A 27,338-nucleotide genomic window follows, 5' to 3' on the forward strand; every position below is an offset into this window, starting at 1 on the left:
TATTCTGAGGGCATAACATACCTAGGTAACCATGGCGATCTATAGTAGTACTGTACAGTACCAAAGAAGGTACCTAGGTACATCATCACAGACCCCTGCAAGGGCCTAGGCATGCGGAACTAGGTAGCTTGCTGCAGGCCATAAACACAAAACTTACGTAGTATCTCGGTTTGCCTCGGCAGGAACAAATTCGACAATTACGGAGTAATAGATAGGACTGAACGAATGAGTCATGGTAGTATGCACTTACCTTCCTAGGTGAGTTAATATAATTCTCCGAATTCTTGCCTAGGTATATATATAGATAGCTTAGGTAGATAGTATTTACTGGACATACATATTCTTTTGATTCTTCCTTTTACTTTTTTTTTTCTCACGATAAACAAGATTGTTATTCAATTGTATTAAGCTATTAAAAAAAAAAAGGAAGTGTTATTGCTTATTTAGTTATTTCCCGAGAAGGAAAAGGTCGATCACACACGGACAGGCAGGCAGACAGAGAGAGAGAGAGAGCGAGAGAGGGAGAGAGGGAGAATGCCAACCACCATCCAGTCCAATCTTGAACCTGCAGCTGCTACAGCAGCAGCACAATCACCCCCGCAAGGCGGTGCCACCCCCCCTGCTCGACAAATCGAATATGTAGACACGATACAAGCCTACGATCAGTGGGCCGAGGTCTACGACACAGACAACAATTTCCTCCAAGCGCTGGACTCAATCGAGATGCGCCGCTTACTTCCTGCGTTTCTGGGTAGAGTCAAAGACGGATTCTATAAAAATAATACGCGTCAGGAGGATGGCGAGTCTGGACGCAGGCTCATCAAACTGGTCGATCTAGGATGCGGCACGGGCAGAAATACCCTTCAACTGCTGCAACTGGCCGCCGCCGCTTTTGCGCCGCCGGATGCGGATGCGGAGATTGAGATTGAGATTGTTGGGCTTGATGCGTCGAGGGGAATGTTGGATGTTGCGAGGGAGAAGATTGAAAAGTTCCAATCCCAATCTTCCTCGTTCCTATCGGAGACGGACCAGGAGGAAACCAGGGGCGGCAATACGAAGGGGAAGGGAAATGGAAACAGAGATAGAGCCAAGGTCAAAGTCACGCTCCAACACTACGACCTCCTCCATCAATCCCCCTCCCAACCACAATACCACCAGCTGGGCGGCGCTACTGCAGCAGGAATAATCTCCACCCTCGTCCTCGAACACATCCCCTTGGACATCTTCTTCGCGTCCGCAGCCTCCCTCCTCCGTCCCGGGGGCTATCTCCTCGTGACCAACATGCACGCGGACATGGGCGCGCGGAGCCAAGCCGGTTTCGTGGACTGCATGACACGAAAAAAAGATCCGTCCGGAGAGGAGTTATGCGCATACGGTGCCGGATGTCCTCCATGAGGCGGCGAGGGCTGGGTTTGAGGTTGTACCCCTCGATAATGAGACAGATACCGATGGTGGGAGCGAAGGTGTCCGTGAGAGGACTGTTACGGAGGATATGGTGGATGTGCTGGGGCAGAGGGCGAGGAAGTGGGTTGGGGTGACGGTTTGGTTTGGAGTGTGTTTTCGGAAGAAGAAGAGTGAAGAGTTGAGGTGAAGGTTGAATTGTGAATTTCTTTTCTTTTTTTTGGTCGTCTCGTAATTCGGGGCATTCCTTCTGCTGATTGATATCCCTGTAGATAAAAAAGAGGGATAAAAATGAAAAGGAAAAAGAGAAAAGAGAAGCGAAAAATGGCCTGCTCTAACAAACAAGATGTCATGCATACATACATACAATACATGTCTATGCCAAATCAATATTCAGCCGCTCCAAGAATGATGTGAACGACGCTGACGCCATCTGGTGCACCAACTCCACTACTTTAAAAATACTTTTCTAATAACCGTTGCCGATGCCGTACCAGACGCTCGTGCTTCAATAGCACCCGCGCCAACCGGTTGTGCTTCCATCCCATCTTCTCATCCAGGATGAGATGAGTGTACGCAAACACGCTGGCATCGAACAGTCCCGGACTGCTACGGTTGAAGAAGTAATCTCCGTCGCCAAGCAAAGTTGAAAGCGCCTCAAACGCATTCGCAGCCTCCGCTTCTAGATCGTTGACGTCGATGAAATTTGAATATTTGAGGAGCTCGGCTCGAGCCGCCTGCTGCAGTTGGACGGCGAGAGCGGCGCGCACAGCGCAGCTGGAGGTTGACGGATCGACGTAGAGCCTTCGAGCGACTGCATTGAAGTTATCATCATCCAGGTAAAGCTGATATAGCTATATCTACCATCAGCAAGATGCGCCACCATGCGCCTATCCAATTTCCCGTCCGACATACCCAGGCATTGCGTATCCGATGGTCTAGCAAAGACTCATACACTTCAAATCGCACACTGATCTGCTGTTCCTCTTCACAGTGCACCTGTTCAATGGCCCATTTTTGCAGCTTGCTGGAGGGGATGGGTTCAAGGGTGCCAGCAGGCAACGCAGGGATGAGATACGGGAGCGCCCCCGTGGGAGACGCATGGTTGTTGGAGGGGATAATGTCGAAATCGATGCCAACGAATTTCAAGTATGCCTGGCAAGCTCATTGATCGTTAGCACAGAAATCATATACGGAGGATCTCCGGGCATCCAACCTGCCACCGCAAGCATTGCGGATTGAATGATGGTGCCCCCCTCCTTGCCCCGGCCGCATCGATAAACACAAATAGCCTATTTCGGTCTGGATTGCCATATGAAGAGCTCCCCGGCAGATCGTTAGCTTGGTACGTTATCAGAGGGAACCGATCGAAGATACGCTTTATCGGCGCAGGAACGGAGAACAGGTGTCGGGTAGGATTCGGAGGAGTCTGCGCGGCGTCGGGTTCGTTGTCCCCCGGCGCTGCTGGGCCGGGTCCATTGCGGCCTATTGAGGGCATTGATGACAGAGCTTCGTCTATATGTGCAGTGCGCGGCAGCTATATACCCGGCATGTAAACAATTATAGAGTACTCTGTTCGTACAGGCAGTGCATCGGACTTTCCATTTTACATTCCTCACCGCCTGGTCCTTCGTCCAATCAACGACCAGCATCAGCAGAGGTGGAAGGTTAGGAGGAGCGCCTTCTGCCGGAAAATCAGCCCACATGGCTCTCCTCAGCGCTTCCCCTCGTCTCACGCCAATGCCGATCCAAATATTTTCGAAAGAGCCTGCGTCCTGTCGCTTCCTGCTCAGCACCTATTGCTCGTCTCGTTCAGGCAGGCTGCATGAATCTTGTCTCTGACGGTTGCGAATCGTCTCGAGACTCGTTCTGATTGCGCGGTATGTGCGGTGCGGCTTCCAAGTCCGATCGTGCCGATAATCTCACCTGATTACAACGCCATTCGTTCTTGTTGTGCATGTACAACCACGCGAATCGAAAACTTAGGGCCAAATCGACCTGCGATTGGACTAGTTCAAATCTGTAGCGAGAGGAGATACTGTAATTTTTACGGATTGATAACTGATAACGATCACTCGCGCAGACAAGCCTGTCGGAGAGCCTGGTCTTTACCAGGAAGGTAAAGAATAGGAGGTAACTTAAGAGGCTGTCATCTAGCTGATGACCTGCCTTTTCGAACGGAACCGCTACCATGCCTCTCGATGAAGAAGGAGCGAAATGGTCATGGTAAGCATTCGCCGCCGTTTTACGATTGCGTCGGGAAGACACTGATATAGTGACAATTGCTTCAATAGTGAACCATGTGTTCGTGGACATCGATCCTCAAAATGCCAGCATTTCGACCGGCTGATGATGAAGGTCCCCAAAGCGGGCCGACCGCTAGCGAAATGTCCACACCCAAAGGGATCGTGTAGCTGCCAGAAGGTCTATGCATTCATGGTTCGCATCCCGAAAGGTATGTTCTGCTGCTGTCATTTTTCAGGCGATATCTGATAACTGACTGTCTTCTTCCAGGGTCAACGTGTCTATGTAGACCGTTATATCAAGTGCCGGCTGGCTCAACTGAAGCAGCACAGACTCCGGGTACGCCTGCTACAGCGTCGAACTCACCCGCTCCGGGGAGAATACAAAAGCATTCCCGACGGCAGAGTGGTCTCCAGGCTGCTCCCAAGAACATTGCCAAGGCGTTGAATTCCGCCTCCGAATTGCAGACACCAGCATCAACCTCCCAATCCCTTCCTTATTCCAACTTCGTACAGCCTCACAGTTCAGCTCAAGCATTTTTAGCCTCCAACCAAAGCTTTCCCACCTTACTGCCAAAACAGACGTCGAATGAGAATGAAAGTATCAAACCAAGCAGTGGCAGATGCTGCTCAAAAAGAACCGAACCTGTCCCTCCTGTTCAACCAGGTTCCTGCTGCAGTAAATCGCAGCCTTCAGCAGAAGGTAAAAATGACGGTTTGGAGGCACAGCACGTCGATTTCAATCCTTCCTGGACCGAGACACCCTACAATGCCTCACAGGTTCCATCCTGGACGCAGTCCAATCAAATGGGACACTATCCCTCTCAGAATTCCAATTTTGCGCATCCTCCCATTCAAGACCCAACTTATACAAATGGACTCATCACAAATCCTTCTTCAGTCCCTCAAATGGACTACTCATTGTCGGCAAACTTCGATGGAAATTCTTTTAGCAATCATGTCGGGGTGGATCAATTTTTCCCCAACAACACTAATGGATATCCGTTTATTCAGCCCTCTATGTTTGCAGGCGATCCCACACACGAATGTAACTGCGGCGATGATTGCCAGTGTTTGGGATGCGCTACTCACCCTTTCAACAACACTACAAGGCAGCACGTGCAAGAAATGGGCTATATGATGAGCAGCCTCGCAGAAGAGGACGAAAATTCCGAGAGTTCCACTCCTTTTACGGGGCCAATGAGCCCTCCGACATATCCCGCTACGGCTTCTGCGGACGTCACTTCCAGTAATGAGCTGCAGTCGCACGCCAGACAAGATTGTGCTGAGAACACATCGGCCTCGACGTTCGACAATGTGTACTCTGCGACAGCATCGACGGACTACACACATCAATTGATGCAGCCGTCCGAGTATTACACGCTCGAGTATCCCGTTGGATTGCCTGGTACGTGCTCGAATGTAACAGGAACTTGTCAGTGTGGGAATGACTGTAGCTGCATTGGTTGCCTCACGCATAGTGGTCATGACGGCGTGACCCTGGAGCCTGCTCCTGCTCCGGATGAGAGTGCGCCAGTGGGCGATGAGCGTCCTTCACATCCATCCCATGACTTTTCCGACTATACTTCCGCGCTACGGACGCTCGATGAATTCTCTCCTTCGGCTTTGAGCCCACCGATTATCGAAGCACCTCTCGTGTAGGGTCTCCAAGACCGACATCTAGCATATTTCTCTACTCTGTCAGTTTATTTATTTATCTATATTTGTTTCAGATATGGCTACGAGGTTTGAGATGATTGACGAATCAGATACCCGATACAAGGATTATTGGTAGAATTGTCATTTGCATCTTGGTTGGGCTGGTCTTGTTGATTTGGATTTCCTTTCCTCTCCTGCATCCTCCGCTCCATCTCTTGCCTCTTTGCGAGCGCTCGAGTATCTAGAGATTCATTGGATTGACAAGAACGCAGCTTTCAGCGACATTTCTATGTAAAATTAGGATCTTTTTATTATTTTTCGCCTTTTCATATACAGGTGTCGATTCTGGTAACAACAACGGCCTTGTAGCCTTGGGCAACTTACCTTTGCCCAACGATGGGAATGCTAGAGCATACCAATTCTATGAAATGATTGTGCAAAAAGGTTCTGTAGGGTTGTTGTTGAAGAGAAATGCGATATTTCATAAATGATTTGTAAACAAATATCTAATCCACGCCTTCGAAAGACGCTTCTTTCTTTCATACTTTCCGTGCTTTCGTCTCTGTACAGATATTGTACAAGATGGATGAATGGTCTATCAGGGCGTAAACTGGTTCTTCCACTCTCTAGCGCTGTCTGGGTCTCGTGCCAATTCAAACGAAAAGATTGAGATATGGGGTGGCAGAGACACCTCGTCTCATACGCGCTTGCACCAAAACACTCTGCATCGTTGCGGGTATATCACGATCTAGCCTGACGCAGGGCATCTGTGACTGGTTGATCACCTCGTCGGAAAGAAGCTGTACCAGAGTAATTAGTCTAGACGCTTATCACAGGTATATATCAGAGCAGTAAGTAAAGCAAGACATACCATCCGCCTCTTCCCATGCACGGCCTGCACCGAAGCCCAGACCAACCCAGGCCGGCCAAGCCCTCCGCTTGAATAGCAGCACTGAAAAGATCACACCAAAGCCGAGACCTATCGACGAGCGGATGATCAGGGAGGAAATCGCGCGATCCCACTATTGTTGACGACCCAGGTTCGGGCTTGTATTAGCCATCAGTCACTACAGCGGCTGTAGCGGCAGGGTGTGTTGTCTGGGCGGGGGTGCCGCCCATGCTCCGAAAAGAAAATAAATAAATAAATAAATAAAGTCGAGGGCGGGATAATAATAACGAGAAAAGTCGCATTCACGGTGAATTTACCTTCTCGTTCAGCAGGGCCTCACTGACGGGCCTGGTTGATCTGGCGACCGGCGCCGGCCGGGAATCGTTCGACTCAGCCATTGTGGGCGAATCTGCTCAATAATTGTAACTGTCAGCGTGGGAAGTGAATGCCATTCCATGGCACAGGTTCTTCACTGACCTATACAAAACCAATAGGCGGGGGAGGTGAGACTCAATTGAGTTGAATAGGGCGGTTCTCAATAATATAATTTCGGCTGCTTTGATGATGGAGAGTGAATTGGCAGCTCCTTTGCGGCTTGTCCGGTCGGAAAAACTAGGCCTGCCAGCAGTCACTTGGTTGGCGGGTCCTCCGTAACGTCTTTCAGTCTTGTCTGTCTTTCGTCACTTTCGGCGGCATGGTTCCACATACCGAGCTCTACTGATAAATATTTTTTTATCTATCTACTGTATATAGTACAGTACAGTACATACATGCGGAGGATCGACCAGTTTGCTCTGGAAGACTGACAACGCCGAACCCCCTCTTTCGCGATGGCTCCTGCTCCGGAGGTAAGTCCCATTCTATGTTTTGTTTGGGTATAAACGTTATCGAATCCAAAATCACGGCTAATCGCGTTTCTTGCGCAGCATTCTCCATCATCGCAAGAGGCGCTGTTGCAGCTGGAGAAAGGCAGTGCTGGCCCTGCAATCCAGCTCCAACAAGCTGCGCAGATTCTAGGGATCGACTTGGCGCTGTGCGCAGGCCATCCCGAACTCAACCAGGACCTTCGTTCTCACATTGCATCGGCCCCAAAGGAAGAATGGGTGCTCAGGTGGCTGCTGAAGAAGTTGAAGACCAAATCCTACCGGGTCGATCCCGCGTCTTTTCTTCTCTTCCAGCAACTTATCCATCGCATTCCGACGAAGACTCTTGCCGCGACGTTGAACGATTACAAATTTCTGACCGTCTTGAATGATGTGTTGAAGGATCTGGAGGATGATGTTCTCGGATCCCTTCAAGACGCTACCGCGTCAGGTGTGGAGCGTTCAGACTCGGAGACAAGTCACACCTTGGGCGGGTCTCCAATCCAGGAAAAGGATATCAATGAGGCGAACAGGAAGAGGAAGAGAACGGAAAGCGTCGAAAGTAACAGTTCAACCCCCGAACGACGACCTTTGCTGAACCCCTTTGTTTCCGCTTTCATCTACGTCTTGGATTGTCTCTACAGCCTTATGACACTGGTCAACAAGAGAGACAATGTCGATGAAATTGCGCGTTCTCATCTCAGGCAATCGCTTCGCGCAGAACCAGTGTTTGTTGCCGGAATGTTGGGGAGGTCGATGAAGCTGTGTGCCAGCTTGATAATCGAGTTATCGAGGGCCAGCAGAGTCACCAATTTGCAGCATCTGCTCCACGTTACTACGGCTGTCTTTGACCTCTGGGATCTTAGATCGGAGCGCGAAGACGACTCGGACAATAGTTCCAGCAATGTCAGTCAGAGGAATTTCCGTTGTGTAAAAGCTATCAGTGCTAACTATTTCAATAGTCTGCGTTTGCCGAAAATTGCTTTCTCCAGGCTCTCAGGGTCCAAACCGCTACACGCTTCTTCGGGAATGACTCCGAAGATGCAGCATACGTTGTACACACAGTGGAGCGCCTCATCGCCCTTCATGTCGTCCTTCCAGCCCGCGCTGCCTTCTTCGCTCGTGGTGGTTCTGGAATCGACTATTCGAACGACGAGCCTGACTGGAGTGCCGTGAAGCCAGTTACAGATACCTTTCGTCCATTGTTGAAAGAAACTTCCGAGCAAGAGAAGGTTGCTACCGTCGACGATACAACTACGACCACAAATCCCCCATGGAGACCTGCCGAACTCCTTCCAGCCTTTCTTGACATTACCATTCGTTCCGTACCGAGGGATAACTACCGACGGCAGACGACTGAGGCTTCTTGGCTCGAGACTTTCTTCGTGGCGACTGCGGAGCTGGCATTCTCAGCGGTCAAGGAAGGTAGTCCGTCACATGATACATTTAAGTTCGTCCCAATCCTGGAGGAGATGTTTCGTGTCATCCGGAATCGAAAAGTTCAGCTATCTCTCAACACTCTCCTCACCCATGCGGCCTATACAGGTCTGCTCAAGGATGAATTGGAGAAGGTCCAGTGGAGCTTGACAGCTGTTCTTATTGAGCTGGGCGTTGATATCTTTCTTCCAAACTCCGGCTTCAAGGACTCTCAGCGTCTTTTGACGGCCCTTCTCGGGAAGATTATGCTACAGTGGACCAGCAGCCACCAAGGAAGCAATGAAACGTATCAACTGATCAAGACGGGGATTGTCATTCCACTACTTCGTGGGTTTGCTGCCGCGAGAGACCTCCCTAGATTCATTGACATCTGGCGTGAGCAGTTAGTCAATGTGGAAACAGCACGTGTTAACAACAGTGCTCTGGAGAAATTTTCGATTTGGGAAGATGATGACCTGGCCCGGGTTTATGGCGAATTGATGAGAACGTCGCTCACGGACACTCAGGTGGTTTCGCAGATTCAGACGGCAATCACGGAAGTGAAATCTGAAACGGGGAACATATCTACGACTGCCACCTCTTATGCTTATTTCGTGATCCTGGAGGCAGGGTCCGAGACTTGGAGACACTACGGCGGGCTCGGTGAAACGATTGACTCGCTGAAGCAACTCATTGAAGCCTCGAAGACGACGCTCTCTTCCCGCAAAGGTCCGCACTGGCGATGGCGCCTATGGCGACTTGCCGGAAATCTGGTCGAAATCACCATAAAGTCCCCCGATGGCTTACTCAACGAGCTTGGAACTAGTTTGGTAGACCAAGCTGTGAAAAACATTCTCCACCTCGGTAAAAAGCCGAAGGCTGGTTCGAAGGATTACCTAAAAAGCCTAGAAGCTTGTCGGTTCGTTCTGAAGATTACCAAGGAATTTGACAATACGGACGCCTCGGAGAAGCTCAACCTGCTTACGGAAAACTTTGTCCCGTTCTTACAGGCGCTCGTCCCTGCGGATGGCGCTTCTCTGGAAGGGTCATGGAATGGCCGTGTTGAAGCCGTGGACTCACCCGTTGCCCTTGCCATCGCTTACCTGGTATCACTCCTCAGAACACCCGAGGTTTGGGTCAAAATCAAAGCCGAGAACCGACAGGCCATCTTCGGCCAGCTGCTTACGTTGGCTACTGTCCCTCAACGCGAGACCGTTTCCCCACTGGCTTCTACGGCAAACTCTTCGAACGCCCGGTTCCTTCAGCTGTGGAATGCTCTTGTTTCTCATGAATATCTACTCAATGTTCCGCAGATTGGCAGAGATTTGCTCGTCGTTCTGTTTGAGCGACTCGAGAAAAGCGTCGTACTCCGCTCCTTCATTGTCAGCAGTCTGCAGCGATTTCCGACACGGCTTGTCAATCGCCATCATAGAGGGGTTATCTTAGATATGCTCAAAGAGATTCTCCAGAGCAAGGAGTCCTCCTTGGAATTATCTGCCGACATCTTGTCTTTGATGGCCAAACTGGCACAGATGCCCAAGTCCTCCGCCGCCATCACGAGCGATTGGGAAGTCTTGTGGGCGATCTCAAAGGTCATATCGTTAGAAGGCTCCGACATTGATCTGCGAGTGCTACAATCTTTCCGGTGCTTGGTGAAGGCCGTTATTTCCAAATTCATCCTTCTATCCGACGATGAGCGGCCAAAGGTCTTCAAGAAGATGTATCACAAGATGTCTTCGTCGATCTCCAAATTGAAGTCGCTCGATGACAAGGCGCTGGACCAATTCCTTGTCCGCATCTTAATATCGCAGTTTTGGGAGCATCGTGCTGAACTCTCCAGTGTAATTGACGAAAAAGATCTCAATTCACAGAGACAGAAGGTGTTTAAGCTGGTGTTGGCCAGTCTGCAGTCCGAAAAAGATTTGTTGAAACAAAAGACTCCGAAAGAAAAGGATATCATTGTGCTGACTAAGTCTCTGGATGCTTTGGAGGATTTCGAAGATATTGCCCAGAGAAGTGAAGAAGCCGACAAGTGTCTGGCAGAGATTGAAGAAACCATCATGGAGGGCACCACCAGATCTGGTCGATACTTGCAGAGACTGATCAGACGTCGCGTGCTTGCTGGAACGAAACCCGAAGAGAAGATCGCGTTACCCAAGTCGAATCTGGCAAAAGTATTCCCGTTGCAGCACTTGTACGGTGAAGAACAGCAGCTGTTCGTACGGGAAGCAAGTGAACGATTCCGCTCCATGAGCTCCGATGAACTGGTCAGGACAATTCATGATCTAAGGGAGGCGGGGTTAAACGGTGCCAATGCTCCATATCACCTCCTGCTGGCGGGTTTGGCTGTTGCTTCACTGAGTCCGGTCGAGGAAAAGGAGAGTGCTACCAACCAAGAGCTGTCCGCACTCTGTACCGACCTTGCCGAAGCTCTGCACAGCAGCACGTCCATTGAACAATTCTCACTGGCCGCCGAGTGCCTGGACATCGTGCTCCGGTCTCATCCTCGCGCCGTGACACAGTGGAATGTCGACAATATCATGACCACAGTCTCCAAGTGCACCTCTCCCTCTGGACCCCGCATTCCGTCCGAGTATGCTGGGACGATCTACATCCGCCTGTGCCGGCTTACCGGTACACTGTTTGGTCTCTATCGCCAGCAACTCGGCGGTCGCTTCCACCTCATCGTTCCGGCTCTGCAGCATCTCCTGGCCTGCCTCTTCGCGCCGAGCCGCAAGCGCAAACGTGGCGCCCAGTCGACGGCCATGCACGAACGCCCGCCGTGGCTCGCTCCCTTGGACGCCTCCCACGCGGTGCATTTCACGCGTCTCCTCACGTCGCTCTGCGACCCGACTGTCTCCGCCGTCTCCAGACCGACCCAGGCTGGCCCTGGCCCCGGGCAAGAAGCGCTGAATGATCAGACGAAGAAGGCGAAGCGAGTTGCGGGCCAGCATCTGCAGTACCTGGTGATGGAGTACACGCAATGCTCGCTGCGCAGTCCCGTGAGTCCCGAGATGAAAGCGGCGCTGATGCCGGGTCTCTACGCGGTGCTCGATGTGATGTCACGCGACACGAAGCGAGCGCTGAATGCGGGCCTGGATGTTTCCGGCCGGGCGATTTTCAAGACGCTTTACGATGATTATGTGAAGTTTGGGAAGTGGAATAACAAAGGATAGGTTTCATCTCATTGAGCTGTCGCTTGTGGGGGATGAGATGGGCCTATCAATGTACTACTACCTTAATGTAAAATAAAAATACGGGGTTAATGGGTTCAATCATGTAATGTGGATGTTGTCACCCCGCATTCAGCAGGGAGATTCATCAGAACTACTTGGGAGTAGAATGATAATGAAACTAATGAGTAAATTATTGACTGGATCTTGTCGCTGTTCGAGTAATAGTAAATGGCAATGCGTCACGTGCCTAATACAGGACCACCCATATACACCACTAGATAAGATCCATCATAATCAACACAGCATCAAGTTTCAGTTCCACCTTTGATCTCATTTCGACAACTAGATCAGCCATTATTTCTATATCTGATGTATAGTTGTGCTTTCTAGATTGTGTGTAGTTAAGCTACCAAAGATAAGACGGAGCGGGGCAGAATAGGATAAATGAAATGCTTACTCGATGCGATCGAGTCAAAAACCGCTTATCAGCCCGCGATAAGGACGATAACTTACTCGGAACTGGCGCCACCACTAATATCATCTCGATTACTTGCCAGTCGACAAGAGTCAGCTCAATATTTGTGCGGAGGAAATGCCTATCAAAGAACCCCAAGGAACTAAAACCCTTAGCCACGGTGCTAGTCTGCTAGACCTAGGATTGTCCTGGGTTGGAACTTAGACAGTGACCTCTCAAAGATCTCCCCTCCTGCCGAGACGGGCACACTAAACGTCATTGCCCACCACCGGATCCGATGATCGAGATGAATTTCACTAATCAAGAATCGCAACCCAGATATTAACTTCCCATCTTATCAGCTCGTCATCGGCGATAACCACCGGACTCCAAACGCCAGCCAATGCTCCCCGATTGACCGCCTTGACGAGAAAAAGATGTGGGAGCCGACTGCAACTGGAGGATGGAAAATCCTCCATCCAGCGGGTTAGCCGCCACGCATGCATGACATCGGGGGTCCTTGGCTTTTTTAATTTTTTTTTTACATATAACATGCGGAGCGTCCTCTCGTCTTCTATTTTGTTTTTTTATGAATGTTGACATTGTCAAAGTGACGAAGGCGTGTTCGTATGTGACCGCCATCGCTCCACGCACATCACCTTGCTTTGTACACGGTTTAACGTTCTGCTTTTCTTTCGTGCTTGACGGTGAAAGAGTGCTGTCATTTGCAGGCGACTGAAATCGCCGGTCAACTCTTCTTTTTTCCTCTAAAATTGGTTTCCAATCCCCTACACCATCATGACCACGATATCCAGCTCCAAGGCCAGATACTACATCGATAAGCTGGCCATTACCAGCGAGCCGGGCTTGACCAGTGCTCAGTTACTGTTGACCAACCATGACCTCCGTCCAGGTGAGAGAGCAACCCAAGCCTTTTATCCTGGCTGTGTCCGTGGAATCTGTTGCTGACAATGATTCAATGCAGTGGAACCGGAACGACGCACATGGGGAGCATGGAACTTCGTGGCTTTCTGGATTGCAGATTCGGCGAATATCGTACGTTGCTTGTTTTTTATTAGTCGAATCTGACCAATCCTGCCTTTTTGACTCTCCGTGACGACGGTTAATCTTGATCGCCTGCTGACGATTCCCCGTGAAGAACACATGGATGATATCCTCTTCGATGATCGTTAATGGCCTGTCATGGTGGCAGTCGTGGATCTGCGTCTGGATTGGATACTTCATCTCTGGCTGTTTCATCTGCGCGACCGGTCGCATCGGCGCGAAATATCACATCTCGTTTCCTGTCGTGTCCAGAGCATCATTCGGAATCTGGGGTTCCCTGTGGCCTGTCTTCAATCGAGCGGCCATGGCGGTGAGTCTATCCCCATCCTATCAAGAGTTTGCGAATATCGGGCTGACTGGGCGTTAGTGCATCTGGTATGGAGTCCAAGGGTGGATAGGTGGTGCGTTCATTTTCCTATCTCATAACTGTTTCTTTCATTTACTAATGCGAATTACTTTTGCTGACGCCTTTTAGGCCAGTGTGTGACCTTGATGATCGAGTCCATCTGGCCGAGCTACGCCAACCTGCCTAATAGCATGCCGGCGAGCTCAGGTACTACGACCAAAGATTTTGTCAGTTTCTTTCTTTTCTGGCTATGCAGTCTACCGGCCATCTGGTTTCCGGTCCATGTTATCCGACACCTGTTCACTATCAAGTCCTATTTCACCCCGATCGCGATGATTACGTTTTTCGCATGGGCGATCAAGAGAGCACACGGAATCGGTCCAATCGTCCACCAGCCAGCTACCGTCCACGGGAGCGATTTGGCGTGGGGAGTTGTCAAAGGGATCATGACCTCGATCGCCAATTTCGCGACCCTCATCGTCAATGATCCTGATTTCTCCCGTTTTGCGAAGAAGCCCCAGGACGCCCTCTGGTCTCAGCTTTTCGCGATCCCAATTGGATTCGCTCTCACCTCGTTTATCGGAATCGTCGCCTCTTCCTCGTCGACGGTGATCTATGGCGAGCCGATCTGGAATCCCCTGACATTGCTGGGAAATTTTCTTAACGGTGCTAGCTCCGGCGAACGATTCGGCATCTTTATCATCTCGACTGGATTCGCGCTTGCGCAGCTCGGCACCAACATCGCGGCCAATTCGGTGTCTGCCGGCACTGACATGACCGCGCTGATGCCCCGCTTCATCAACATCCGTCGTGGTGGATATGTCTGTGCCGCTGTCGGTCTCGCCATGTGTCCGTGGAACTTGCTCTCGTCGTCTAACCAATTCACGACCTACTTGTCGGCCTACTCAGTATTCCTCTCTTCGATTTCTGGAGTGATCCTTTCCGACTACTATCTGGTTCGCAAGGGCTACCTCGAGACCAAAGAGCTGTACAGCGCACGGAAGCGCTCGCCATATTACTTCACCTTCGGGTTCTCGTGGCGTGGGTTTGCGGCGTATATCGCCGGGATTCTGATCAACATCGTCGGTTTCGTCGGTGCCGTTGGACGGCAGGTCCCCGTGGGTGCACAATACATATACAATATCAACTACTTCGCCGGATTCATCGTCGCCGCGAGCGTGTACTATCTGCTTGCGGGTGTCTTCTTCCCGATCCCCGCCACGAGCGACACCTGGAAGGAAGTGGATGTCGATGTCGAGCATCTCTCCGTCGCATACGGCCAGGAAGTCACCGACGAGGAGAGCAGTCCGGACTACGAAGCGGAAGCCATTGTTCCAGATGGGAAGAAGGACGACGGCAAAAGCGCTTTCTCGAGATCGCCACCGGCGTTTTGATTCAGATTTTACTTTTGTGGGATTAGGATTGTGGATTTTCTTTTTTATGATGGGTTAGATCTTCTTACACTTTTTTTTCATGAATTGATACCATTTGTGTAAGTAATATATTGCATGTAGATACATGATGTAGCTATATGACTTCCCTTGTGTGGCAGTGCCAGGCACTCCTCCTGAGGGTTATAAAGGGATTGTTGTTAAGGACACCACCGCTTTAAATTTGGAGAGGTAAAACTGTAAAATCACATTTCCACCAAAATGATGACTAGTAAATTCGATGATTTTTTTAATGTTCAAAACCAATCATATTTTGAGTGTTATATAAGTATATTTTGAACACAAAAAAATTCATCATCAGATTTATTACTAATTAGCAATTTGGTGGAAATGTGATTTCAGGCCTTTAAAGCAAATTAATAAAGTAGGTCGTGTCCCTAACAACTACGGTGGTGTCGTTATCAATCCCTGTCATGACATGAATCATGATCAACTTAATTCCTATAAGTCAGTTCAACTTTGGAGAGCCATGGCAACTGTGACATAAACAAGACAAGCTGGCTCATTTTTTATCGACATCACTGTCCGCTGCTTTTCTTCAATCGTTTCTTCTCTAGATCATTAAAATCACCCAAATCACCAGGACCTGGGGGTATAAGTCCAAAAAAAAAAAAACAAAACTAAGTCCAAAAGAACAAAGAAACATCATCCCAATCCCATCGCACCTGACCCGTTTATCCATTCTATTCGTTAGATTCTCATTCATCTCATGAATAAAAAAAAGTTGACAGATCACTCGTTTATAAACCAAATCCAACCAGTAGACATCACATCACATCGCATCAAGTAAATAGCCAAGTAAATAGCTTCTCACATAACCACACAGCATTCACCCAGTTTCCGCATGACGCGCGGCAGCACCTTGTTGATGATCTCGTCAAGTTCGTCCTGTTGCTGCTGCTGTGGTTGGTACTGCGGCTGCTGGGCTGGGTATTGCTGATATCCGCCCTGCTGCAGTGGTGGTGGCTGCGTCGGCTGCTGCTGCGGCGACTGGTAATGATGACCTCCGTGGTGCGCCGGCGGTATCACAGCTGGCCCACCGGTGAGGTTGACATAGATCCGACCTGCGTTTTCTTCCGTAGCATACTGCAACCCCAGTTCGCGGCAGACCTGCTCCACGCGGGGCTTAAGTTTCTGGACATGGTTGACGGAGTGATTGCCTTTGCCGACGATGCTGTAGGCGACATGAAAATCATTCCTTGCATCAGCGACGCTCAATGCAACCAACCAATGCCATTTCAAGCGCTGATGATGCTTACACATGCAAATGCGTCTCTCCATGTTCCCGCGCATACTTGATCCGCTGCTCCAGGATCTCCTCCGCCTCCTCGACAAACTGTCCATGTAGATCGATCGTGTCCGGAGGGACGCGGCCGGGGGCATTGTTCTCGCGGAAGATAAACTCGGAGGCCTGCCGATTATACTCCTCCATCTTCCGCCCATGAGCCTTGCCTTGCTCGGAGAGCTCCTTGGCTAGAGCACCGTCGCCGTTCTCGTAGGCTTGTCTCGACTGACAGCCGCGGTCAGATCTGCTTGGTGTGGATAGACGACAGACGTACCCTCTCAAAGCAGGAATTGCGTTTCGCAGCCTCCTGCCGGGCTAGATCCCGCAGACGATCATATTCCGCTTCTATGTCACGAGAGTGTTCATGATTGAAGGCTGGTAGGAGGGGTTGTCAGTCGGAACTGCTCGATATCGTCGGCGCGAACGCAAACTCACCCCGTTGGCCCATGTACGGCAGTTCGTAGGACATGTTGAAGCTGAGCAGGAGGATGTCCTACCAAGTCACGACGGCAATGCTTGAAAACAAGCCGGGAAAATGTGAGGAGACACAATTGGAAGGAAAAGACGGACAGAAATGGAGATCTTGAGGTCCAAATGCATGCTGAATTGGCTGCTCCGCTGGACGGAGTCTGGGGTGAGTTTAACAGAGCGATGGGCCAATAACGATGCAGAAGGCGGGGCCTAAGATCGCGCCGTGGAGATCTCCATGGCGATCCTCTTGCGTATTGCCTGCCAGAGTATTAAATATTCCCAGCAGAGTACGGAGTACATCATTATGTTGCCAAGTTGGCAATGGAGAAACAATAAATAATTAGGAATAGTTGGATCGGACTCATCGGAGAAGACTCGTACGCGTACTACCCCAGACACCCGGCGGTCGGTCACCTGCCGGACTGGTCAGGGCTTAGGGCCTGGGGCTAGGGCTCACCACTCCACGCAGGACCTTGTTTCCTCTATCATCCATCCGTAGCCACTCTGGTCCATCCTGATAACCCATTTCTTAATGGAAGTATAAGATGACTCTGAATATATATGCTTCTTGCCTTAAATAGGAAGGATGGAATATCGTCAAACGCTCCGTTACAGCTGAAACAACAATAGAAGCAGCTGATGAAAGCTTCTCTGATCTCGATGGAGCAAGACTTAGTTGTAATAACTGACCAAGTAGACCTTCCATTATTAAACACTACCCACGCCTGCAACTAACCTGACTAACGACTGTTGTGGAAAGAGAATGAAGTGACTAGTGCGGATGCAAATACTCGAATATCACATGCAAGATCACTTAGCCTATCGAATTAGTCTGCCGTCAATAGGACTGTCTCAGGTGCACTCAGATGAACTTCCAAAAGCCGCTCCACGTCCGGATGTCCTTCGCGTCTTGCCCACCACAGGGGTGTTCGGCCGTCGTTGTCTTCGCAATCCACGATGATGCCGTCCTGCTCCAGCAATAACTGGACGACTTCAACATGCCCTTCACGCGCAGCCAGGCAGAGACACGTGCAACCGTTGCTATCTTGTACATTCACGTCGACGTCCTCTTCTTCTAGAAGCAGTTTCACGATGAGTTTATGCCCTCTTTTTGCTGCCAAATGCAGCGGAACCTCGCCATAGCTGTTCGCCTTGTGTGGGTCGACGCTGTCTTCGGCCAGGAGCAACCGGACGATCTCTTCGTGACCATTGCGGGATGCATACGATAGAGGTGTATTTTGGTATCGGTTGCAAGGATCCACGATCGCGCCTCGTGCCAGCAGCATCTCCACTATTGTCCTATAGCCTTTGAAAGCCGCTGCATGTAGAGGAGTTGCCTCATCAGGACCCCCTGCATTTGGGTCAACATCAGGGCAGCCCAGGAGCAGTTTTACTATGGCACCATACCCCCGATTCGCGGCACGATACAGGGCTGTCTCACTATAGGGAGATTCAATGTTCGGCTGAATATTGCTCCTCTTCAAAAGTCAGCTGACAACGGCTTCATGCCCCATCTCGGCCGCCCTGAAAAGAGCGGTATTCATGATAATGTCGTGGAAATTAATGTCGACGTCGTCCCGCTCTAGCTAGAAGCAGTCGTACCACTTCTGAATGTCCATTGCGAGCTGCCGAGCACAACAGTTTGTTAACAATCTGGGAGCCCTCTGGCTTGAGATCATATTTTTGCAGAAGTAACTGCAGGATGTTCTCATATCCATCACTGGCCGCGATGCACAATGGACTCTTGTCGCCTGTGCTAAGATTGAATTCGCAAGCCTGGTGCGAGGCAAGGAGTCTAAACACCTCTTCGTGGCCGGAATTAACGGCATATTGCAAGGGGGTGATCTGCACCTTGTCTTTGGCATTGACACAGATATCCTGCCGTTGCAGAAGTAACCGAGCCACTGACGAGTGATTGTTCCTTGCCGACCAGTGCAATGGTGTATAGCCGTCACGATCCTGGGCATTTGGGTCAACATGTTCCTGCCGCAGAAGCACCCGTGCCACTTCGCCATGTCCTTTCTTGGCTGCAATTATGAGTGCCGTTTCATGCTGTAAATTTTGAGATGTGATGCCGGCTCCCTTATCTAACAATAGTTGTGTGACATCTCCATAGCCGTAATATGCTGTCACCTCCAGCAAGGTACCTCGATGGCCTTTAGCGTCAGGATCAGCCCCACGGTCGAGTAAGACACGCACGATATCTGCATTGCCCCGACAGACAGCTGCATATAAGGCAGTGCCGAGATACTCATCCGAGGTGTTGACATCCATACCCTCGTTCAAGACCCTTTCGACGATGGACCTGTCACCGTAGCATACCGCCCCCACAAGGTCATAGTAGCGCTGGTTCTCTCCAGCCAAGTGGCATGTGTGGGAGCTGGTACTTGGCAACTCATTGGACCGGACCCTGAGCGACTTGAATTGCATTTTCACCCAATCCTTCCCTCTGTAATCGACCACCATCATTGACGCGGCCTTCCAATATTCTTCTTCTCCGACGTTGGCCTCACGGTTACAACGGACCATGGCTTGTGCAGCATGCCGTATCGCCCTTGTAAGGCCGTCCGGAATGATTCCTGCTCTGAAGCTTCTCCGGATCTCACCCATCAGTAGCCATGCTGTGGCGTGGTCGTTAAGCGGTAATTGCGGTAGTTCGATCTTATCACGGTTGAGCTCGCGGAAAGAACAGCGTGAAACGGCATGATCAAATGCCTCTATAAGGAAGTCAGCATTCAACAGGAGTCATTCCTAGGTGCTCCGGCTCATGTTCCCAAAGAGTTGACTTACTACAGACGAGTCGCAGGTTTAGAAGCAATCGCATCCCTTCCAGTGTGATCTTGTTACAGATGTGACAGTGATTACAGTATGCGCTGACGTCCCGGTGGCAGGGAACATTCCAGCCGCAGGGAATGATGGAATCGATAATCAGTTCCAGGAGCTCAACAGGAAGGTCGAAAAGACCGGTCTTGACAACGTCTCGGGACATGTTGGTTTAGTTCGTCTTACAGATTGATCGCAGACGGGTATCAGATGGAAGTGTGGATGTGCTTGGAAGATGTCAGAATTGAGAGTTTGCAACCTATTCCTATGCCCAATATATAGATATCTAGGTCGGCAGGTGCTGACGACGTTCGTACTCAAGAACATCTCAATTGCTCGGCTCTTTCGTAGTCTTTGAGAGTGAAGACTGGCCATTCCGTCAAATTCTTCTCGACATGCCGATAGACTTCACAAGGAACTGATGGGTTGTCAGAAGAAAGGTCACAACAAAGAACTGGGATCCGTGGACGAGACTCGGGCGTCCCTGGGTGATAATTTCAGGCCTGAGCCGTGACAGCTGATGGACCATATAATAGATGTGGGTCCTGAGTTGAAGGGTCAGTGAAAGATCTGTTGGGCCGATCTGAGGGGTAGCAAGAGCATACAGAGGTACATGGAGGTCTCATCATCATTATATGCCAACACTTGCTAACTGACCACCGTCGAGAATTCTTCAAAAACCGTATATTAGACATAGCGGAGAATAATGAGCGCAGCGATACCCGAGGGAAGGCTTGCTTGATTGAAGCTATCTAAGACGAAGTTTAGGTAACTGACATGAAGAGAAGGTGTTCATGAGACAGGGCTAACCTAAAAGGGAAGTACCCAGGGCACGCAGGGCTCGCAGAGTAAGTCCGAGAGAGCTTCCTACAACTTAAACTGTGTGCTGAAGACTTCTGTTTCGTTAATATCACCTAAATTGCTTTTCCGTGCCCCCAATAAAATAACGCATGTTGGCGAATCCACCCGATGCGCTGATATTCATCGACGGAGTGAAGCTCTTCCGGAAGAGAATGACAAAGCAAAATTGCATTTGCTCTTTATATAACTGGTTAGTGAGCATTAACTTCCTTTCTACAGGTAGTACCTCCTCGAAGAAAAAAGAACGGATTCGTCTCTAGGAATATGGCCATAAGTTGAAGTTGCCCAGAAGCACTTCACTCCTTTCTTACCTATTATTGTTTATAATTGATATGAGGCGCTGCAACTACGAGAATAAGGACCGTCCAGTCAATCTGAGAAATACTCTCCGTAGTTGTCCGTTTTACATAATAGAAAATTATGGTGTCTCATTGATAATGGCGCATTAAGCCATTTGTCCCTTATCCATTCTTCGTCCCTTCACCCCATCACTCAAGAAAAATAGCTTGACGAGGAAAGACTGCACACTGAAATGCCGTTTTAACCCGCTTTGATTGGATTGATTCGCTCATTCTCTTCTATCGTCGTCGATTTCGCTGAAGTGTTTTCTGCTGACCAGTGGGGAATTGCCGCATAATTCATGCTGGTGATATGTTGTTGCCTGTATATGCCGCGGGTACGAGTACACCTAGGGATATTTGATTCGAGAACAGGCGATATCAACGGTCAGAAAGGACCTGGATTCTGCGCCACACTGAGCCTCTGCTCACCGCCACAAACCCTTGGCTCTTCCTCTTCCATTCCCGCAACCGCCGATCACACAAATTACTCCGTATTATACGAGAATTATGAGAAACACATCACCCTTCGCAGCCCCGCCGAATGCTCGAATCTTGGGTAAACGAGAGTCAAACGCCATGGTGCCATCTACATAGCTGAGCCCAGCCAGCCCTAGCGCTAGCTTCACGGGCTGTGATTGGCGGCTTCCCCGGTTTTCGTGGATCGAGGGACCATTCGGGGAAGTACCAAGCGATCTGCTTCGGATCAGAACCCGGTACCAAACACCGGGGCCATTTGTTTGGGACTCGTGAGTGATTGCGTGGGGCCCAAAAGCCCTCCTCCGCGACAAGTCTGCTACATCTGTTGTCTGGCTGAGCTGAGACGGTTTCAGAGGCCCCGGTATTGGCCATCTGGGTGTTATTTCTGATCATTATACTTTCATCGTGCTTCAACACACGTCTGGTTCGACCCCCCCACTTCAATGTCGCGGTCTGGTCCCTGAAATCCTCCCCCCTCGTCATCCATGGCAGCTTGAAGATCCTAATTAAATTTAGGAACGACTCAGCTTGATCTGGCATCTGTGACTTGAGAGGAGCCGACACATGAGATCTGGATTGACAGACCCGTCGTTCTTGCGGGAGGCTTTTACCTACAGAACGCCTCCACCGACAGCGGAGTCTGTGTGACTATCTATGTAGGGTCCAGGATGCCGCGTGTCTTGTCGGATTTTTTCCTTGCTTCCCGGTGGTGTGGTTCGCATCAAAATTTAGGTTATTCACTCTCAGATGAGATCTGCCATCCTTTCCTGAAAACATCATCATGTGGACACTCCGACACAATCATCACGGGTCAGCGCGGGTGTGGCGCAGGATTATCAGAGCTGAAACTCGCAGGGGGTCGGGCTTAGTTCGTGGAGATGGTTGCCTTGACTGCAGCATAGCGCCAGTTTATAAGACAGAAAGGCCACCCGTTTGCTGTTGGAGACGATGAAGGGGTTCCTTTTTTTTTCCTCCCTGCCCAGTGGCGACGTTGCAATCTTTTCCGTTGGATTGCCTCTCTCTTCTCAAGTTGACTCGTCTCGAAATACAGTGGGCTGACAACCTAGCAAGTCAAGTCCGTTGCTTGGTGTGTGTTTGCTTTCGTTTGCTGTTTCCCCCCCTCATCAGTTAACAGGGATAATAAAGTACAGTCGACAGCTTCAATCCCTTTTCGTGCGCCTCTTCTTTTGTTTTAACCGCTTGCACTATTTCCTTCCTTCTTTAAAGGCATCTGCCTTCATATTTCATTCCTGAGACAAGAAGAAAATAGAGGATCTGTTGAGACCCTTGTCTCTACTAAAAGTTGCGCGAATCCAGCTCAGAGAACTTTTTGCAGGCCATGTCAGTGACTTGTTCTTGTCACACTTGCTCGTAGGGAGCAAGAAAGGGAAGGCAGAAGATTGACTGGTCTCGGAGATCTCTTCTACAGAAACCTTGCTGTCGGTTATTGCAGGATCCACTGGTCATGGCTCCGTTATTAAATGGGATATCCGTCGTTTCTGAAGACCTGTTTGACGTTTCAGGGTGGATATTGTATCCTGGACTTGTTGTGTTGCTCTTGATATCGCTTGCTAGACACATTAGGCACCGACTCCACATCCAAGACCGCGGAGATACAAATCGGACAATGAGTCAATCCTCCACGTCTTCGGGGAATCTGCACGCAAAAGACACGTGCAAGGCTGCGGAGGCTGCAGAAGATGTATCGACATCCTCTCCTCTTCCATTGCCTACATTAGGCCCGCCATCTTCAGCTTGCGATGTTTTGCAACCACTATCGCATCTGTCGTCCCAGTGGTCTGTTCCGGTGCCGACTAGTGGGCTGGTTGCATCATTAGCGAGACAGAAGAGCCAGCAGGTGGCATCTCATAGTTTGATGCAGGATGATGGGCTCCAATCGGAATCAGGCACCAACCGCATGAAACACTCTGCTGGCATTCAAGAGCCCGAAGCGCCTGCGCCATGGCGTGCATCCGACCATCCACAGATCCAGTCTTCTTCTGAGGTGGAGTTACCTTTCAAAAGGATTTCCAGTTGCTCCGATTGTGGGCTACACGACTCTCAGAGTTTTCCCACCCAAGATTCGTCCGTTTTCCCAGAAGGTGTCGATCAATGCACGGTCTTCAGTCGCAGATATGATAATAAGGAGAACCTAGACCGAGAATCTGTCTGGAAACGCAGCGAGAGGGTGCAGCTCTTCCGCGGAAAGGACGAAAACAGCGACAAAATTTGGAGTCGGCGTGTTATCGAATACCACTGAATCAACAGCACCTGTGAGTTGCTGAGAAGAATGATTCGAATTGCAGCGACATGTCATCCACATCTAGAGTTACCGTGTCATCTGAATGATTTGTATGTACAATGCATTTCACCTCTCATATCGGTGGTGGATTACTGTGCGTGCTTCATTTATGCTTCTCAAGTTACGTTCATTGATCGCTTTAAGTAAGGGTTATAATGATCTATCTCAGCATAATCCGCGATCATAATCATCATCATCATCATTATTTCCCATACTCATATGCTGATTCTGCCACTTTATTGTGTTGACCTCTTTCATCGTCATGTGGCGCTTTTGATCAATGTTGCCTCCCTCTATACTCGTGCTATATGTTATTCGTAGCATGCCCGTTCGACTTGTTGCTCCCTTCTCTGCAGTTGATGTTTGCTTAATCTTCCCTATCTCGTCGCTGGAAGAGCCACAGATCTCGTTGGCTCTACCTCGCTGCTATTCGCAGGAACAGTCGTTGTTTGGATATTGACAATATGGTTCAAAGACGGCTGGAGCCACGGTAGGGGTTCTCTTAATTCCCTCCTGGACAAATAACCTGAGTCCAAACGTTGCACTCAGCCTCGAAGGCATCTACGAGACCAATTCAATGTGCGTGGTGCGCAGTCTACTCGAAACTGGCCAACCAGATGGTCACTGCTTAACAAAATAACTGGAGCGTGACAAGTTTGCTGCCACAAAGGTCAACGTTATCTCTGTGGTGTACGGAGTAGCTAGTTTTATTAGGTAGCTTCTCACAATGCCAGAGTCTTCAATGACTGTAATAAACTGTGTTGAGATATTGCATTCAATGTAACTTCCTCACTTGGCAAATATGAGTCCACATGATCACTATCATCTGCACGATTATCTGCAGTGCGCTGATACAGTCATCAACTAATGCATGTGTCTAGATTAGGTCTGCATCACAGATTCATAGGGCTCGAGTTGCCCTGACTGCTTAGTCATCAATGACATCGGACCTCCACTTGCGGAGTTAACCAAGCTGGCATAATCCAGCCAGTCACATGTATTGTTATCAGTCGGAGTGCTGCGTACAAAGACACGCTTTTTGATAACGTAACCTCCGACCTCTATTCTATTCCGAATTGGTCTTGAAAGCAAAGGGACAGAGGAGAGAGGACAAACGAAACGAGGCAAAACAAATCAATAATGACACGAACCGCCTTTCAACCCGCTGGCGATGCGGAGTCCGACGTCGCCAGCGTCAATCTCACCCATCTCCTCGCTCGACTGGAACAGAACATCCTCTCGTCGTCGGCGGATCTGAAGCTATTGCGACAGTCACGGTATCATCGGGCTCGGGTTGGGGCGGTATGTTCTCATTTCTTCATTTTCTAGTTCAATCTCTCAGCATCCTCCTTGGTCAATGCCATACATAGTATGTATCATCCACTGACGATTACTTCTGTTCTAGAACATCGACTACGCCCACTCCCTCCTCGTGCAGATCGAACGATCCCTGCCCAAAATCAAGTCCCCGGAGCGCCGCCATGAGCGACAAACGGATCTGGCGAAGAAGCGAACTGCGCTGAAACTCGTCAAGGAACGGCTGGACCTGATAACGGAGGAGGTGGAAGGAATAGCACCGGCAGGAGAGGAAGGGGTCTTGTTTGAGGACGATGATGAAGAAGAAGATGGGGAGGATCTCTTGATTGATACGCCTAGCCGGTCGTCTACGAGTGAGGTGGCGAGGGAGACGATTGATGTTGAAGAAGAAGAATCGTTACGGAGGGCCGAGACGGTGACAGTGACAGAGGCAGAGACAGAAACAGAGGCACCAGGCCCTCAGTCAACAACTACAATGACAACCTCAACATCGACACTACGACATCGACATCCGCAGACGAGTACCCTCACCACATCTACTTCTACTTCTACGACAACCGCCCTTCCTACCACCACTCTACCACCACCATCAACATCACCAGTCCCTCCCTCCCAATCCAAAACCCAAATCACAGAATCAACCCTCTCCGCCCACCGCCTCGAACAAGAATCCCTCACAGAGTCCCTCGTCACACTCGCCAGCCAACTGAAGGCCTCCTCGCAAGCCTTCCAATCCTCGCTCGAGGCAGAGAAATCCATCCTCGCGCGCGCCGTCGAGGGACTAGATCGGAACGTGTCCGGCCTCGAAGCGGCAGGAAAACGGATGGGCGTGCTGCGACGCATGACGGAGGGTCGAGGCTGGTGGGGACGGATGATGATGTACGCGTGGATTTTTGCCCTGTGGCTGGTTGCGTTAGCGATTGTGTTTTTGGGGCCGAAGGTTAGGTTTTAGTTAGGTTGGAGTATGGAGGACTCCGTACGGAGGAGTGATAGTAATTAATTTCTTGCTAGGAGGGAGGGAGCAAGTAAGCAAGCGAGTAATACCTAGTTACCTCTCCTTACTCACTCGCTCGTCTGGTAATATCATCTATGCATCTGTCTATCTACGTATCTATATATAATATATATACCCATCTACCCACCCACCTACCTACTTATCTACTTACTAGCTTCTCGAAAGGAAGGAACCCATTGTCCCTATCGGAACCCTCCTATATATATATAGACATACAGACATCCTACCCACCTAGCTAGCTAATAAATAACATTAGGTACCTGTCGATGAAAAGACAAGAAGATGACCGAATTTTGACTCATTAAACTAGAACTCCTACATACTCTGACAGAGGGAAAACGACGATTATTATTAAGGAAAAAAAAAACAATCAAGATGAAAAAAAAATATGCTGGTTTTTAAGCCCAGGGTGGCCGATCAGCTTCCCATCTATTTCTCTCAGGTATTATAGCATATTTGCTTGGTTCACTCACGGGTGAGATTACTACCACTACCACTACCACTTAGGTAGGACTCCTAGGTAGGCGCTGACAATAATACCTAGGTAGGTAGGTAGGGAGATAGATACTCTGCTACTCTGATTAGATAGTTACCCAGATACCTACCTGAGGTAGATAGATAGACACCTCCTTTCTTCGTCCCAGATAACCCACGCGACAGGTCGGTATTGTATTGTTCTCGTCCTCAAAGACAAACAAAACATCCCAGTTCAGAACAGGGGAAAAATAATCCACTGTTCTTTCAGACGGGACGGATGGGGCAGGAAACAAGGTTGTGCAACTGGTCTTTGTTAGGGCAGCTGTGTGTATATGTGGTATGCGCGCGCATTCTACAGATACGATGGCAGGAGAAAACAACTTGAATTAAGTGATCATATGCTCCATTTCTCCGAACTAACTCTGAACACTGACTGCTGACTGCATTACATACATTATATGAGAAAAGAAGGACTTCCTTTTTTCTGGGTTTTCTTTTTTGTAAGTAGATTCCTTTCATTTCTCTTTCAGTGTCCATTGCCCATGTGTCATCCCATTGCTTCTACCCGAGACTATCCAGGAGAAAAGAAAAAAAAAGAAAATAAAGAAATACAAAAAGAACACACACAGAAAAGAAAACAGATATGAAACAGACATACGATTACACATGACAGACGGCGACGACGGGGGATATAGTCTCCGGCGCTCAAATCCAACAAATAGGGCGCTGAAGCCGAAACCATGAAACTGACAAAGGAAATAGAATCGATCCAGCAAGAAGGAAATAATAAACAGACAAATCAAAAGCAATACAAGAAGTTGTGTCCACACATCCCGACAAGGTTGGCGGTCGGGTCCTTCACCTCGAGCGGAGACATGGTGCTACAAAGCCAACCGGGGTCTGATTCGGGTGGAATAGAAAAGCCTGGAAGGTCTCAACGCCAGTATTTTGTAACGCATACAAGAAAAATGGACGTATGGTGGTATTGAAAAAGGGGGAAACAGAA

General features: G+C 49.6%; 12 protein-coding genes across 12 annotated transcripts; 7 read left to right on the forward strand and 5 right to left on the reverse strand.

Annotated features, from left to right (window-relative positions):
* Nucleotides 1-534: 534 nt before the first annotated feature.
* Nucleotides 535-1,395, forward strand: VTN77DRAFT_8853 (uncharacterized protein; the record flags this gene model as incomplete). The annotated part of the gene is made up of 1 exon (XM_069425396.1): nucleotides 535-1,395. The coding sequence occupies one exon, from the start codon at nucleotides 535-537 to the stop codon at nucleotides 1,393-1,395; it is 861 nt and encodes a 286-aa protein (XP_069280730.1).
* Nucleotides 1,396-1,856: 461 nt separating this feature from the next.
* Nucleotides 1,857-2,899, reverse strand: VTN77DRAFT_8854 (uncharacterized protein; the record flags this gene model as incomplete). Its single annotated transcript, XM_069425397.1, has 3 exons — nucleotides 1,857-2,255; nucleotides 2,317-2,556; nucleotides 2,618-2,899. The coding sequence occupies 3 exons, from the start codon at nucleotides 2,897-2,899 to the stop codon at nucleotides 1,857-1,859; spliced, it is 921 nt and encodes a 306-aa protein (XP_069280731.1).
* Nucleotides 2,900-3,592: 693 nt separating this feature from the next.
* On the forward strand, nucleotides 3,593-5,306 carry VTN77DRAFT_8855 (uncharacterized protein; the record flags this gene model as incomplete). The annotated part of the gene is made up of 3 exons (XM_069425398.1): nucleotides 3,593-3,627; nucleotides 3,696-3,856; nucleotides 3,916-5,306. The coding sequence occupies 3 exons, from the start codon at nucleotides 3,593-3,595 to the stop codon at nucleotides 5,304-5,306; spliced, it is 1,587 nt and encodes a 528-aa protein (XP_069280732.1).
* A 738-nt stretch (nucleotides 5,307-6,044) lies between these two features.
* Nucleotides 6,045-6,590, reverse strand: VTN77DRAFT_8856 (uncharacterized protein; the record flags this gene model as incomplete). The annotated part of the gene is made up of 3 exons (XM_069425399.1): nucleotides 6,045-6,103; nucleotides 6,175-6,325; nucleotides 6,510-6,590. The coding sequence occupies 3 exons, from the start codon at nucleotides 6,588-6,590 to the stop codon at nucleotides 6,045-6,047; spliced, it is 291 nt and encodes a 96-aa protein (XP_069280733.1).
* Nucleotides 6,591-7,022: 432 nt separating this feature from the next.
* VTN77DRAFT_8857 (uncharacterized protein) lies at nucleotides 7,023-11,647 on the forward strand (the record flags this gene model as incomplete). Its single annotated transcript, XM_069425400.1, has 3 exons — nucleotides 7,023-7,040; nucleotides 7,119-7,961; nucleotides 8,018-11,647. The coding sequence occupies 3 exons, from the start codon at nucleotides 7,023-7,025 to the stop codon at nucleotides 11,645-11,647; spliced, it is 4,491 nt and encodes a 1,496-aa protein (XP_069280734.1).
* Nucleotides 11,648-12,899: 1,252 nt separating this feature from the next.
* VTN77DRAFT_8858 (uncharacterized protein) lies at nucleotides 12,900-13,190 on the forward strand (the record flags this gene model as incomplete). The annotated part of the gene is made up of 2 exons (XM_069425401.1): nucleotides 12,900-13,014; nucleotides 13,087-13,190. The coding sequence occupies 2 exons, from the start codon at nucleotides 12,900-12,902 to the stop codon at nucleotides 13,188-13,190; spliced, it is 219 nt and encodes a 72-aa protein (XP_069280735.1).
* A 468-nt stretch (nucleotides 13,191-13,658) lies between these two features.
* Nucleotides 13,659-14,906, forward strand: VTN77DRAFT_8859 (uncharacterized protein; the record flags this gene model as incomplete). The annotated part of the gene is made up of 1 exon (XM_069425402.1): nucleotides 13,659-14,906. The coding sequence occupies one exon, from the start codon at nucleotides 13,659-13,661 to the stop codon at nucleotides 14,904-14,906; it is 1,248 nt and encodes a 415-aa protein (XP_069280736.1).
* An 867-nt stretch (nucleotides 14,907-15,773) lies between these two features.
* VTN77DRAFT_8860 (uncharacterized protein) lies at nucleotides 15,774-16,717 on the reverse strand (the record flags this gene model as incomplete). The annotated part of the gene is made up of 4 exons (XM_069425404.1): nucleotides 15,774-16,137; nucleotides 16,223-16,473; nucleotides 16,523-16,623; nucleotides 16,684-16,717. The coding sequence occupies 4 exons, from the start codon at nucleotides 16,715-16,717 to the stop codon at nucleotides 15,774-15,776; spliced, it is 750 nt and encodes a 249-aa protein (XP_069280737.1).
* Nucleotides 16,718-17,546: 829 nt separating this feature from the next.
* Nucleotides 17,547-18,005, reverse strand: VTN77DRAFT_8861 (uncharacterized protein; the record flags this gene model as incomplete). The annotated part of the gene is made up of 1 exon (XM_069425405.1): nucleotides 17,547-18,005. The coding sequence occupies one exon, from the start codon at nucleotides 18,003-18,005 to the stop codon at nucleotides 17,547-17,549; it is 459 nt and encodes a 152-aa protein (XP_069280738.1).
* Nucleotides 18,006-18,279: 274 nt separating this feature from the next.
* VTN77DRAFT_8862 (uncharacterized protein) lies at nucleotides 18,280-19,543 on the reverse strand (the record flags this gene model as incomplete). Its single annotated transcript, XM_069425406.1, has 2 exons — nucleotides 18,280-19,436; nucleotides 19,510-19,543. The coding sequence occupies 2 exons, from the start codon at nucleotides 19,541-19,543 to the stop codon at nucleotides 18,280-18,282; spliced, it is 1,191 nt and encodes a 396-aa protein (XP_069280739.1).
* A 3,305-nt stretch (nucleotides 19,544-22,848) lies between these two features.
* On the forward strand, nucleotides 22,849-23,481 carry VTN77DRAFT_8863 (uncharacterized protein; the record flags this gene model as incomplete). The annotated part of the gene is made up of 1 exon (XM_069425407.1): nucleotides 22,849-23,481. The coding sequence occupies one exon, from the start codon at nucleotides 22,849-22,851 to the stop codon at nucleotides 23,479-23,481; it is 633 nt and encodes a 210-aa protein (XP_069280740.1).
* Nucleotides 23,482-24,663: 1,182 nt separating this feature from the next.
* Nucleotides 24,664-25,792, forward strand: VTN77DRAFT_8864 (uncharacterized protein; the record flags this gene model as incomplete). Its single annotated transcript, XM_069425408.1, has 2 exons — nucleotides 24,664-24,825; nucleotides 24,929-25,792. The coding sequence occupies 2 exons, from the start codon at nucleotides 24,664-24,666 to the stop codon at nucleotides 25,790-25,792; spliced, it is 1,026 nt and encodes a 341-aa protein (XP_069280741.1).
* Nucleotides 25,793-27,338: the final 1,546 nt, after the last annotated feature.

This window comes from Rasamsonia byssochlamydoides, assembly GCF_041956645.1.
Source record: "Rasamsonia byssochlamydoides strain NRRL 3658 unplaced genomic scaffold VTN77scaffold_8, whole genome shotgun sequence".
NCBI lineage: Eukaryota > Fungi > Ascomycota > Eurotiomycetes > Eurotiales > Trichocomaceae > Rasamsonia > Rasamsonia byssochlamydoides.